General features: G+C 44.2%; 1 protein-coding gene across 1 annotated transcript in view; it reads left to right on the plus strand.

Annotated features, from left to right (window-relative positions):
- Nucleotides 1-14,927, plus strand: part of elapor2a (endosome-lysosome associated apoptosis and autophagy regulator family member 2a) — a 43,505-nt gene extending 28,578 nt beyond the window's left edge. Inside the window, exons 19-22 of the mRNA XM_079826051.1 lie at nucleotides 6,070-6,196; nucleotides 7,291-7,469; nucleotides 7,570-7,741; nucleotides 13,288-14,927. Coding sequence (XP_079682177.1) covers nucleotides 6,070-6,196; nucleotides 7,291-7,469; nucleotides 7,570-7,741; nucleotides 13,288-13,356 — 547 coding nt within the window. The 3' untranslated portion in view covers nucleotides 13,357-14,927. The remainder of the gene's footprint in view (nucleotides 1-6,069; nucleotides 6,197-7,290; nucleotides 7,470-7,569; nucleotides 7,742-13,287) is intronic.
- Nucleotides 14,928-15,100: the final 173 nt, after the last annotated feature.

Genomic DNA, 15,100 nt, shown 5'->3' on the forward strand with positions numbered 1-15,100 from the left:
GGCGCGGCCGAGAAAGGCTACAACGCTATCCCTCCGGTGGAAGAGGCGGTCGCAGCGCACCTTTGCCCGCCTTCTGGTTGGCGCTCAAAGGCTGCCCTCCCGTCTAAGGCCTGCAGAGTGACGTCATCGCTGATCGGCCGCGCTTTCGCTGCCTCCGGTCAAGCTGCGTCCGCTCTGCACTCTATGGCCGTGCTGCAAATCCTCCAAGCTAATCTCCTCCGCGACATGGACGAGAAATGCTGTGACGCTGAGTTAATCACGGATTTGCGAAGCGCGACGGATCTCTCCCTTCGCGCCACCAAGACCGCAGCACAGGCCCTCGGACGCTCTATGGCCTCCCTCACGGTAGCTGAGCGCCACCTCTGGCTCACGCTCGCGGACATGCGAGAAACAGAGCGCGCGGCCTTCCTAAACGCCCCGCTCTCTCCGTCTGGGCTTTTCGGACCAGCGGTCAAGGGGATCGTCGACCGTTTCTCCGAAGTGCAGAAAACGACGCAGGCCATGAACCTTTTCCTGCCTCGACGCCCCGGCGCTAGCAATAGCTCCGCTGCTCGCCGTCCTCGTGACCAGCCAGCAACGAGCTCCGCGCAGCGCCCAGCGCGGCCCCCTTCGTCTCAGAGAAGACCGAGCGGCCGCCCCAGATCGCGCTCTTCCAGCCGTGGTAAGCCGCCTCCACCTCGGGGCCCCCGGCCTAGGATCACGCTGAAGCCCGAGCCTCCAAAGTCCTCCTAGCAAGAGGCGAGAAACGACGGTTAAGTCCCGCCGCGGCCGGACCACCGTCAAAACTCTTTTTCCTGTCAGCCCCCACCACTGTGGCTGCTGCAGATGGATTTCACGCAGCCAACGAGCCGGCAAAAATGCCTTCTCGCCTGTCAATAACCGCCGTTTTTACGGCGAACCAGAGAAATCACAAAAGTTGCATTATTTCTGGTCGCACGGCTCGCGCCGTATGTGTTTCAAATGCAGTAAATGTGCCCACTTTTCTGTGTTCACCCCTGCACACAAGCACTATAAACCCTGTGTCCCCCACTCACATAAAGCGGCCACCGGCCGCTCGAGTGCTAGAGTTAGGTCACGTGTCCGCTTGTTTGCGTCCACGACTAACCACCACACGCGCTGTCACACAGCCACTCTTAACCGGTCATGTTCCACGCGTAAGAGTTGTGCCCGCTCAAACGCGCTCACACATTTTCGCGAACATTATGCCTCAGGCGCCACGCGCCACGCCACACACCATTTATTTTCCGCCCAGGGTGGCCGGAGCGATGAGTGTAGGGCCGCACACAAGCCACTCCCCGCTCGAAGCGGCAGAGATGCAGTGTGTAGGGCGGCCAGCCATCGCGAGCGATCGGCTGGCCCACAGCACAGAGAGCGCGCGCACTGCGCCCGCCCCTCCTATACGGGCCGTCAAACCCGCGAAGCGCTGCGTTTCGAGCCCGGAGGCCGTTCTATCCCGTGTGGCGCACGCGAGAGCGTGGGAAGCCATTCCAGGTGTATCAGAATGGGTGCTGAAAACAGTGAAGCACGGCTACACTCTGCAGTTCGCTCGCCGCCCTCCGCGCTTCTGTGCGCGTACAGAGACGAGAGTGAGCGAGGAAGTAGCACATCTACTTCGAGCAGAAATAGCCACGCTGCTGTGCAAAGGGGCTATAGAACCGGTTCCCCACTCTATGAGCGAGTCAGGCTTTTACAGCCGGTATTTTCTCGTGCCAAAAAGGGATGGGTCGCTCAGACCGATTCTGGATCTGAGGCGTCTGAACAAAGCTCTTATGAAAAGATCGTTCAAGATGCTCACGACCAAGCAGATCCTCGCGCATATTCGCCCGAGAGACTGGCTAATCTCCCTAGATTTGAAAGATGCATATTTTCAAATCAAGATAACGCCGCGTCACAGGCCATTCTTACGATTCGCCTTCGACGGCCAGGCTTATCAATACACCGTCCTTCCGTTCGGCCTGTCACTAGCACCCCGTACATTTACGAAGTGCATGGACGCGGCCCTCGCTCCTCTGAGAAATCGAGGGATGCGAGTATTGAACTATCTGGACGATTGGCTCATCCTGGCGCAGTCGGAGGCCGAGCTCCTCGCCCACAGGGCAATGCTGCTCAGCCATCTGGACAGCCTAGGGCTCACGGTCAATTGGACCAAGAGCTCATTAGTGCCCACGCAATCAACCTCATTTCTGGGTTTAAATCTGGACACTGTGGCAATGTCAGCCCGCCTGTCACCCCATCGCGCGCGCCAAGTTCGGCGCATGGCTGCGTACTTTCGGCCAGGCAAAATCGCACCTCTCAAGCTGTTTCAGAGGATGCTGGGACGTATGGCCTCAGCTGCAGCTGTGCTCCAGCTGGGCTTAATGCGCATGCGCCCGCTGCAATGCTGGTTAAACGCCCGAGTGCCTCACAGGGCCTGGGCGTCCGGTGGCTTCAGGATCAGAGTGACTCAGGGCTGCGTGTCAGCCCTAGAGCCCTGGTTAGTAGCCGACTGGTACCAGAGGGGAGTGACGATGGGAGCCATCTCACACCGCAAGGTCATCTCGACGGACGCCTCCACCACGGGTTGGGGCGCCGTTTTCGAGGGCAGATCAGCCTCGGGCCTTTGGTCGAGCGAGGAAAAACTCCTACACATAAACTGTTTGGAGATGATAGCGGTAGAGAACGCGCTCAAGCAGTTTCTCCCGCTTATACGAGGACACCATGTGTTAGTCCGGTCGGACAACACCACAGTGGTGTCCTACGTGAACCGGCAGGGCGGTGTCAGGTCCAGAGGTCTGGGCAATCTGACAGAACGCCTGCTCGTGTGGGCACACAGCTCGCTGCGCTCGTTGAGAGCTGCGCACGTGCCGGGCCACCTCAATGTGGGCCCGGACAAGCTGTCCAGGGGCCTCATTCTCCCAGGAGAATGGTCCCTGCACCCCCAGACAGTCCAGCTGGTATGGCGCCTGTTCGGCAGAGCGGAGCTCGACCTCTTTGCAACAAAAGAGAACGCCCGCTGCCCGACGTTTCTGTCCAAAAGCGAGGATGCGCTGTCCCAAACTTGGCCCAGCCTCCCGCTGTATGGATTTGGTACCCAGAGCTGGTGAAGCTGTCGCACTCACCCCCCTGGCCAGTTCCGCTGAGAGCAGACCTTCTCTCTCAAGCAGGAGGCTCAGTTTGGCATCCCCATCCAGAGCGATGGTCTCTGCATGTATGGGTGACCAACGGATACCCGTTGACCTGCCCGAAGGGGTTATGAACACGATTTCACACTCTAGAGCCCCCTCGACGAGGCGGTTATATAGTTCTAAGTGGTCGGTGTTCACTGAGTGGTGTGTTTCCAAGGGATTGGACCCACAGCAATGTGGGGTCCAGCGGGTGCTCTCCTTCCTCCAAGAGCTTTTGGAATTGGGCAGGTCCCCTTCCACGCTCAAAGTGTATGTGGCGGCTATAGCAGCGTTCGCTCAGACGACGCTAGGTAGCACGCTAGGAAGGAACGAGCTCATCGTCCGTTTCCTCAGAGGAGCCAGACGGATGAATCCCCCGCGGCCCCCGTCGGTTCCTATATGGGATCTGGCCTTGGTCCTAGAGGCCCTGAAGGCTCATCCCTTTGAACCGCTCGAGACTGTGGAACCAAGGTTCCTTTCGCTGAAAACCACGTTTCTGATAGCTCTGGCTTCAGTGAAACGCGTGGGGGATCTACACGCGCTCTCAGTGAGCCCGACGTGTATGGAGTTCGGTCCTAATGACTCTAAGGTCATTCTCAGACCGAGGCATGGTTATGTCCCCAAAGCGATCGGCACTCCCTTCAGGGCGCAGATTATCTCCCTCTCGGCTCTGCCAGCATCCGATGAGGGGGACGGTGGCAATTTCCTCTGCCCTGTCAGGGCATTGAGGGTTTATGTCACACGCTCCGCCGCCTTCAGGCGTTCTGAGCAGCTATTTGTTTCGTTTGGTGGGCGCACTAAAGGTCTCGCCTCCTCGAAACAGACCCTGTCCAGGTGGATAGTGGACGCGATTGCAACTGCATACGCTTCCAAACACCTGCAGTGCCCGCTAGGTGTCAGAGCACACTCCACCAGAGGCATGGCCTCTTCGTGGGCTTGGGCCAGAGGGATTTCCATCCACGATATCTGTATGGCGGCAGGCTGGGCCTCCCCGTCTACGTTCGTGAGATTTTACAATCTGGAAGTTCCTGCCTTACAGGCGAAAGTGTTATCAGTTCAATAGGGCCGTTGGTTCTGCCCAGTGATTCTGCGCAGACATAGCTCACATACTGGTAGTAAGTTCGGTACTAGGCTCATGTGAATTTGAAGGAGACCGGCGGTGCCGTTCCCTCATTTACGAGACGAGCTGTTGTGAGTTTGAAGGTGACCGGCGGTGCCGTTACCTCACTCATATAACAAGATATTGTGAATTTGAAGGCGACCGGCGTTGCCGCTCCCTCATTCATGAGACAAGGTGTGGTGAATTTGAAGGAGACCGGCAGGTGCCGTTCCCTCATTCATGGGACAGGGTGTTGTAACCACCCGTCGTAAACCACCCGTCAGTTCGAATGAAGTGTCTGTATATGTGGTGGCCCGTTTTTTCTTTACCGGCCACCCTGCCCGAGCAGTGTTATGGTCCCCGGTTCCCTGGGATACATATGCTGTATGCGAGGCGCGCACGGCGTTGACAATATGTTCCCGTAGCGTAAGGAACTTACGCAATACGAGAGAACCTCTCGTAAGAGAACGATACTCGGTTACTTAACGTAACCTCGGTTCTCTCTAGAAGAGGGAACGAGTATTGCGTTCCTTGCCGTGCGCCCCGCTGGCTTTTACGCTTCAGAACTAAGAAAACCGAATATGCAGCCCGTGAGCCCTGCTTATATACACGTGGCCACGCCCCACCTGTAGGCAAATGAAGCCAGGTGGGCGCGAAGCGCCCTCATTGGTCGCCACGTCACGCGGGCTCACCGATAGGCTGCTGCAGTTGCCAGCAGAGCAGCCAATAGCACGCTGGAATAGCCTGCTATGGTCTGCCAGGCTGCCGCACTGCGTTGACAATGTTACAAAATTAAGGATAATTTGGGGTTTTTCAGAAATCTCGAAGAAAGAATACTTTCCCGTAGCGTAAGGAACTTACGCAATACTCGTTCCCTCTTCTAGAGAGAACCGAGGTTACGTTAAGTAACCGAGTATCGTTTTTGCAAGTTCCCACAATTTTATCGCAAAAAATTGCATAAATATCCCGCATTTTCCATCGCATTTTCGCACAAGAAAACGTGCCGCATAATCAAGGATTTTTGCCCGCAACAATCACAAAAAAAAGCCGCATTTTTCTGGAAGGACTGGTTAGTAATGCATTGTTACAGATCGTTTGATATCTATTGATTACATACCTTAGCACGCGGTCATAGGCTGGAGAAGTTGTTATTGGTTCATTCGTGATCAGACTCGGACTTGTAACGCCAGCTCGCAAAGCCCAAAGTCCCGGGGCTATGTGCTTTTCAGACGGGCGCTGGTGTGTGTGTGTACGGTTCGCGGTTATATTCACGGACACTGATGATCGAGCAAAATGATACAGAAATAACATTCCAATCAATCGCGGGTGAATGAGAGATGAATCATTGTGTTTGTTTGATAAAGACATTTTGCGAGCCCTGGCTGTGGGCTGGGTGATTCATTCCGGTTGCCGTTTGCCACATGCTGACACTGACAGGAGAGCAGAAGCTCATTAAATATGCAAATTTTATCCAATCCTAGCCGTGGGCGTTTACTTCCAAGTCTTCAGTGCGGCACGACCATCAAAACCGACCGTTTTTCAGAGAGCCTCAAAACTAAGGCAGAAAATAGCCTATTACTTATTCATTATGATGTTTTTTAATGTAAAAACCACGCAAACGTCATAAGTTGACCTCAGACAACAGTATAGCATTTTTTTTAAAAGCCAGTTCATGACACCTTTAAAAAGTAAACCTTTTTTTGGCTTTGGCTCTAGATTCTATGACAACAGTTGCTTTTTATTAACTTTCGAACCAATTTCTTTCTTCTAAAGTGTGATCGATAATACTAATATGTGATTAGTTTAACTTTCTCTGTCCTGTGTCAGTGATTGTCCTGCTGGGACCTGTGACGGATGCACGTTCTACTTCCTGTGGGAGAGTTCTAGTGCGTGTCCACGCTGCACTAATATTGACTACCACACCATTGAAGGAGCCTGTAAGGGAGGAGTGCAGGTACTCTCTTTCATTAGTTCTATTGATGATGTAGTGTGTATATATATATATATTATTGACCGATAAATGTGTTATATAAATGTGTATGCAGGCACCAAATGTCATTAAAATTGGCTTTAGCAGGGAACTGCAATGTAATATATGGTTTAAATCAAATAGTAAGAATAATAGTCTGATCCTCGCTGGTGTAATACAAGCTATTCAAATCAGTCTATTTAAGAAAAGCATCTGTATGTATCTAGGGTAAGTTTGTTCTCTCCAGAACTCCATGTGGATTATTCCTCACCTTAAGCCACCAGAACAAAAATTATAAACAAAATCACAGCGGGTGTTCACATATTTGTGACAGGTGCAGTTTGAGAGACGAAGACTAGCTTGAATATGATGCTTTGAGTGACACAAATGACTTGCTCTGTTTGTTACAAACATAAAAGGAAAAAACTAAGTACAACACCTGTTCAAAAGTTTGGGGTCAGTATATTTTTTTATTTTTATTTTTTTTTGATGAAAGAAATTAATACTTTTATTCAGCAAGGATGCATTAAATCAAAACTGACTGTAAAGTCATTTATAATGTTACAAAGATTTCTATTTCAAATAAATGCTGTTTTCTCTATCCAAGAATCCTTAAAAAAAGTATTCAACATGATGATCGGAAATGTTTTTTTGAGCAGCAAATCAGCATATTATAATGATTTCTTTAGGATTATGTGACAATGAAGACTGGAGTAATGATGCTGAAAAATCAGCTTTACCATCACAAGAATAAATTACATTTAAAAATATTTAAAAATAGAAAACAGTTATTTTAAATGACGATAATAATATTTCATACCACTGTTTTTACTGATTAAATAAATGCTGGCTTGGTGAGCATAACAGAAATCACTACCAAAATCTTACCGACCCCAAACTTTTGAACGTTTTAGCTAAATAATCACATTGTCATAGACAAACATATATGCTTTTAATGAAAGTAATGCAAAATCATTGCTGGGAAGATATTTTTGTCATTTTTATCAGTTGACTCTCCACTGACAGGTGTGACTTAAATGATAATTTTGGCAAAGTAATGATGTGATTTTCATTCTAAGGACACGCTGTATATGTGGACTGAACCTCGGCTGTGCACTGGCGGACTGACTCTCCCACTGAAGAGAACGTCTCCATGTGAGGCGATTGATTTCTGGCTGAAGGTGGGCGCTGGGCTTGGAGCGTTCTGTGCTGTTCTGCTCGTCTCCGTGACCTGCTACTTTTGGAAAAAAAACAAAAAGTATGATTCCTGTGACTATTACAGTTTTTGGAAATATACCACAATTTCTCTTTATTTATGCTAACAAGCTTCATGCTACTTTGTCTTTGTGCTCTGATAGATTGGCGTACAAGTATTCCAAACTTGTGATGACGGCCAATAAGGAGTGCGAGTTGCCGGCGGCGGACAGCTGCGCCATTATGGAAGGAGAAGGGGAGGAGAATGAGGAAGAAGATGTGGTTTATGCCAACAAGCCTTCTCTTCTGGCTAAGCTAAAGTCTATCGCCACCAAGGTTAGCTAAACCATAAATACTTAAATATCTAAATACGACAATTACACTGTATTAAAAGTCTTCAGTCTTTATTTCCAAACATTAAACCATCAAACTTTAATTTGAATGGAAAACCACTGCAACCGTGTCACACACACTTCACTCAGAAATTAATTCACAGCCTTTGCATCATATCATGTTTTTGGTTTTATTTCAATCAATCGTAAAGCCTTAGCAGTTTGCTAACACGTATGCTAACAATCTCTCCTTAGTTTCTAGTGTCACTCTTTACTATATTTGTGTAATAAAGAGACAAAGAAAATAAGCTAATTGAGAAACGTATACATTATCATCACTGAACGTCATAGCCATACAGCTTTTTTAAAATGGTGCACTGCAGTGTTATGTGTGTTATGTGCATTGCCACTAGCAGCACCAAACAGAACTGCAAAAATAATGACTTGTTCAAAACAGTTGTTTATTTTGTTTGAGCTTTCCTGTGGCTTGAATAGTAGTGCTTGCCACTAGCAAGGCCAATGTCATGGGTTCAATTCAATTCCCAGAGAAAGCAAGAACCGAAAAAATGCGTACCTTGATAAAAGCGTCTGCCAAATGCATACATGTAAATGTATTTAGTGACCTCTAATGGTCATTCACAGAAGTGTTTTCGAAAATATGCTTCAAGTACTTAATGATTCTCCCTTCCACGGACTGCAATTTCTTCATAGCCTTTCAGTTGAAATGACCTCAGCTCAACCCTCCCTGTACTCGTTTTCCCTCAGTTTTTTTTTCTTCTTTGTCTTTTTCTCTCTCACTCTGCGCTAGCAGCGACTGCATTCAGAAATTTTAGCTGAGAGTTTGCTTGAGGGTGGGTGTGTATATGCCTTGATGTTTAACTCGGGGCAGTTGAAGGAGCCGCTGAGGGACTTCTAGCAACATCTGTAAGATTAAAGACTGTTGAGCTGCATTGACATATGCGGTATGTCACACTGTGTTCACAGCCAATTAGAAGGGAGTTTAAGAGGAAGAGAGTTGTATTCAAGCGTCACTTCAGAATTTCCATTGTCACTTAAAGTCTCAAGCGTTCACTCCAGAAAGACGCCATACGACCTCCCGTGGGAACATGCTCAGATTTGCTGCGGTATACAGAGTCAGTTTTGGTCCTGCAATTTTCAGGGAAGTTAATTAAGAGAATCCAAAACGAGAGGAATTAATCAATCATGTTCCCTGTGACTGGTTTTGCTTTAGATAAACCCTGCTGAATAATAATAAGAAAATGCTGGGGCTTTTAGAGGGGGCAAGTTACCAGCTAAACACCAGCTTGGCCAGGTTGGGAAACCAGCTTAAACCAGCTTGAACTGGCAACGTTTCTTTGTGTTTAGTGATGGGAAAAGGCTTGCATGCCCTGAAATTTTGAACGTACATACATTTGAGTCTTTCTAAGCATATCAAAAATTGCAATGCTGTGCCTTAGGGGTCAAACTTTTTCTATTGTTCCCACACAGTGGAGCATATTCAATGAATGGTACAAAATATTACATTACTCTCTTTTTTTCAGTTTTTTTTTCTGAGCTGTTTTTTATTGTCTCATTGATATAGTTCTTATTATGTGTAAAATATTTGTATGAATATAAAAGAGTCTGTAAACAAAGGGAGGGGGAAAGGTCAATATAAAAAAATAGCAGTCAGTATCTGTTGTGGCCAGCAGCTGCTTCAAGTACTACAGAGCATCTCATCCTTATGAATTGAGCCAGATTTGCCAGCTATTGCTGTTAAATGTTACCCAACTCCACCAAGACACTTGAAAGTTCTCACACACGTCTGAGGGGACATATGGTTACACGTGGTTTGGCACCGCAAGAATGATCAACAATCCTTCCTGTCTCCCTGAGCTCTGTCTTAAGCCCTATTTGGACGGTAATTTTTTCTCATGTGGACGTCCGTAAAAATACATTTGCATGCCACCTCAGTGATAAAACTCGTGCATTCGGGTGGCGATTTATTCACGGTGGAGGAGCGAGTTTTGTGATCATACGAACCTGGGAACGTGCTGCTCAGTCGAATGATTGTTGTAAAAATGTCATATGCTTGGAATAATAAGAATAAAATCATATTTAATTTAATAATTGGAAATTATTAATGATTTAATTCTTTAAATCCGTTTAAAAAATAGGTTAAGTTAATACAATGCTGCTAATTTAACCCATATAACGTTAATTACTGCCGTAATAACGGCTCATTTCAAATGTTTACGTGTTTTTCTTCTCTTTCTCTTTTGAGCTGTGATGAAAGATTATTCTTGTAAATATTATATATATATAAATATATATAAAACATATAAAACAGCATTTCAGTAATAAAAGTGTAGGCTAGAGCTTTAAAATGCATCCAAATTACAGCGAAGCGCAACGATATGGTGCTCCGCAGTGGTCAAAAAGGATATAAACAGTGAATTTTGAAGCAATCTCTTTTTGAAAACGCAGATATATGGATTGGGATGGCAATTAAATTACCACATGTCCATGGTGTTTGAAATTCGGGGGTGGTGGGAGAAAAACACTGACATTCTGGATTCGGACGGCAATAAAATCATAGACTAGCCCTTATAAATGATGAAAATACTTTATGACCCCATGAGAAACAATAACTGTCCGAATAGGGCTTTTGGCATCTTACATTACAGACATTGCAGTTTATTGCTCTGTTCACATCTGCAGTCCTCATGCGTCCTGCAGCAGGACCATGGCATGTTCACACAGGTGATCAGAGACCCTGGGCATCTTTCTCCTGGTGTTTTTCCAGAGTCAGAAAGTTATTGGAACTGTGACATTAACTTTCTTTCACCTGTAAACGATTAGTGTATTAAGGACTTTTCCACAGGTGCATGTGTAATAATCAATTATGGTTCGTTGAACATGCATGAAAAACACATTTGATTAAACACCTTTTCCAATAAAGATTGGTAAAGACAAAACTAAATTATCTTTAAAATACAGTATCCTGAAAATATGATTATTCTTTTTTTTGCTTATATTATTAATGGAGTGGTAGTAAATTAAAATTAAAATTAATATTTAAAATATGCAGTCATAAATATTATTTACATGATCAAAATGTGACATTTATTTTCATGAAACTTTTCATGACTGTTTCCTTACTAGTTGGAAAAAAATATTATGATTGCAAAACTTTTAACTTGGTGTTTTAAAATTAGCAACCCTAAGTGCCCAGCATTGCAGTTTTGCAGCGTTTACCCAAATTATTCCCCAATGTAACTATGAAACTAATGTCTTACTAAAGACATGGGTGAAAAAACATCTTCAATGTAATAAAATGGGTTGTTTAAGTGTTTTTTTTTTCCAGAAGGGAACTGTTAAAGTAAGAATATTTTGTAGTGGAATCATTTTGAGTTGGAGAAAGTGGTTTGAAAAAATACAAAAATGTTTTGGGAGTAATGTATACATGAATCAGTCACAGTAAGACCAGGAATGTGTATCCATAAAGTACATAAGGTAAATTTTGATGATGTTCATTGACTCGCGCCACACAAGATAGCGTTACTTGTGACGAGGTTAGCATGTTGCTAAGCTAATGGCACAAAATAATAAGCTAATGGCTCTGCAGTGAGTAGGCTCCCTTTTTTTGACGTTTCAGTGTGGATGAGAAACTTTTGGAAAACGCTAGTTTGGATGAGCTCTTTGAAAAAACAACTTTTAACTGCAATAATAATGGCTCTGTTTTTGAAGTCCATAAAAAATGCACTTGTCCATCGAATAAGGCGGTCGGCCGAAACTTTACTTTATAAAGTTTTAAATATGGATATTTTTCTTACACAAATGCATCGATTCGCTTCAGAAGGCCTTTATTAACACCCCGGAGCCGCATGGAGCACGTTATTTGATGGACAGATGCATTTTTTATGGACTTCAAAAACAGAACAACTATTACTGCTATAATAACGCTTGGGTTAGCCAGGACTTTTGTAATATAACTCCGATTTTATTCGTCTGAAAGAAGAATGTCATATACACCAAAGATGACTTGAGGGTGAGTAAATCATGGGCTAATTTTCATTTTTGGTGAATTATCCCTTTAACACTTGACGGAGGGCATGGCTGAAGCTTGGCGCTGATGCACAACAGCCAATCACATTACTTGCCTCGTCTGCTCTAGGGTTGCATGAACGCAATTGGCTAGCGTCTGCTCTAGGGTATTTGCATAGGACGATCTGATTGGATGACGCCTGCGTTGGCGCTTGAAAAGTTAAACTTCTACCGCTTGCAACGTGAGTGAAGCGACTCGACGGAACCCACAATTCAGTTCGGCAACGTATGACATCACCCATTCAAAGTAAATGAGTAGCGTTAATGCCAACGTGTGAATGCAGCGTTAAATGCATGAATGTTTCACCAATCATTGTTCAGGTCTTTAGCGACCCGGATCTTTATCTAACACAAATGGATCTCTGCCTGCCGCGATAATATAAAACTCTCCTGATATTAGAGTAACAAGCACAGAAGAATAAAATAAAGCATATTTTGTTACCTTTTGGAGCTTGGAAGGGTTCAGTTTGAGCAGATTTTTTATACCATCATCACTGTCCTCGTCAGAGCTCATATCCCAGTACATTCAGCATCTGGCTCATATTCACCATCTCAAACATATTCTCCAAAAATCATTTTCAAAATCAATATTTTCGCTGACAGCTTCTTCACCAGACCCACCATCATTAGTGACACTAATGTTTGATTGCGTTCAGTACTTGATCTGCAGTAAATCACTGAGACATTTTAAGTTTTGCTGATGATACTTCCTATAATTTTGTTTTCTGAGTGAAACGTCACTTCATCATTGTGTATCAGACATTGCCACCTTGTGGAATAAAGGTCCATAGTAACTTATTTAGTCATCAAACATTCAATTATTGTTGTGCAGAATAAAATATACACTGTTTCACACCTCGGGTCATTAGTGACCCTATACAATATTTGCCAAAAAATGAATGGGAAAACAAGCATTCTTTTAAACATTTATTGTCTTTTGATTGAGGAATACTAAAAAGGCTGATGTCTAACTTTAAAGGAGGAGGGTAGTGAATGATGTCCCGGGTCACTAAAGACCCGAGGTATGCGTTTAAGGGTTAATAGAAATAGCCTTAAAGGCAGAATAATATTACTGTCTGGCTACCTTTTAGAGCGGCCTTGCATAGGGAGCATGCCTATGATGCATTCAAATACTGTCTAAGGTTTTGTAACCAGACTTGTATGTGAATAACATGTTTTTTTTAGCGTTCCTGAAATCTGTACAGAGGCAGTTGCAGGTAATTTGTCTTTCTGTTTAACAGGCCTAGCTTACCGCAACTCGCTGTTTGATTTGCACACTGGTTGTCCTAGCAACGTGTAGTGTCCGTGGACAGTCCTTGGCCTTCACAGGGCAGGCTTTTCAAAGGGAGGCGACCTTGACGAGGAGGGCGATTCTGCACTCTGTTTGTGTACATTTGTCGCGCCTGCGTTCAGTGATTTGTTCCCATTTCAGCTGCGTTTTCAAAACCGTGTTCCTGTTTCTAGGGCAACAAGAAGAGCGGTGAAGCCGTCCAACTGAAATTCTCCAATACAGAGAAGTCTGTGTGGGGATAGAGGAAGAGTGAAGAGGGATACGGAAAAGAAAGGGATGAATGGAAGTCCCTTTCTCTTCGATATCACACGAAGTGGCCTTTACAAAAACAAGGGCACAAGTACCTGAGGAAGGGACGGGGTTAAACAAGCCTGCGACGCCTCAGGAACTCGGACAGACATGCTCATTGAATATTTCTGTCAAGATTTGTCACTATGCAGTTGTGTATGTGTGTGTTTTCCTATTGTAAATCTGTGACAATTCCCTCCCTCTCCAGAGCCTGGGTTTCTCCAGAAGCTTTTTGGAGCGACAGCCAAGACTTTACATGAGTCTTGCTTGTCAGAGCGAATGTAGCCAAGGGTCAGGGTGAACACACAAATACACTCAGACGTTAAGCTTCACTGACAGGCGCTTCCAATCCCAGCTAAACAGCACTGGAAAGCCATGTAAAGTGTGTTGTGTTCAAGTGTGGCCAAAATAGACGACGACGACTTCTTCTTCTTTTTTTTTTTTTACTTAAGTAACCTATTTGACTGTGACGGTGACATTCCAAATGAAATATGACACGAATAAACTATGAATAAAGAGATTACAGCAAAGCAGGAGTCATTTTTGTACAGCTATTTTTATGATTTTTTGACGTGCCTCTGTGTCATTCTGCTTGGCTTACAGTTTTAAGACAAAAACACAGGAGATTAAGGAGAAACAGTATTCCTTCAGAACAGCGTCGGCAGACTGAGGTGATGAAACTTTTGCTAGATTTGCCATCTAATTAAAGAACTTAATGAACTGCCGGTGGGGTTTTATTCATAAAATTTTAAGACCCATCGAAATCTGGGTAAATTATCTGTTAAGTCCCATATTGATTTGGAAGAGGTGTAAACCTACAGTTACTGTGCCGCTGGGATTTAGTTGTTTTAGTTGTTTTGGTCCACTATTACTCTGAAGTGTTAGATGTAGGCAATTTTATTCACATGAATAATTCTGTGATTTATTTTTCTCTTTTATTAGTTTGCGTGTTTACAAGGGAAATGAACCTGTAACCGTAGTTTTTTATATGATGTATAATAAATTATAGTTTGCACTCTCAAATGTGTGTTGAATTTAAGCACTTCAGAGATTTTATTTGGAAAAGTAAAAGTAAAAAGGCTTTTGATGATCTTCTGATGATTTTTTCCCCCCTAAACATAAGCGATCCTTCAATCAGAGTCAGCAGTGTTATTTTAGTATTATTCATACACTATTATAGCATTTATTCATATTTTGAATTGGCTTTTATTTATACTTTATTTATTTTCATTTAAAATTTGTTTAGGTTTTAGTAATTTTATTTTAATATTTATATTTAGCTCTTTATTTTAGTTTGAATCAGCTTTATTGCTGAATTGAACTCTACATTGAACTGAAATGAATCAATACTGATTTCAACTGAATAATGTCTGTTCACTATATTGTCTATTTAGAGCTGCTTTACAGCAGAATTGAACACTGTTTGCATCACTGAATCATTATTTTCCTGTTTATCACTGTAAAGTTGCTTTGAAACAATCTGTTTTGTATAAAGCTATATGTTAATAAAAGTGACCTGACTTAATTTTAGTACTTCACCTTATTTTCTCAACTAGAGTTTTTGTATATTTGAATATTTTGTAATAATCTTCTAATATGTTTCAATGATTTATACATTCACTAGTTTTATTTTGTGATGTCATGGCTGATTTGATTACATAATTTTCAGTCCTTGGGATGAGTGGTTCATGGCGAGTT

This window comes from Gobio gobio, assembly GCF_949357685.1.
Source record: "Gobio gobio genome assembly, chromosome: 9".
Taxonomy (NCBI): Eukaryota; Metazoa; Chordata; class Actinopteri; order Cypriniformes; family Gobionidae; genus Gobio; species Gobio gobio.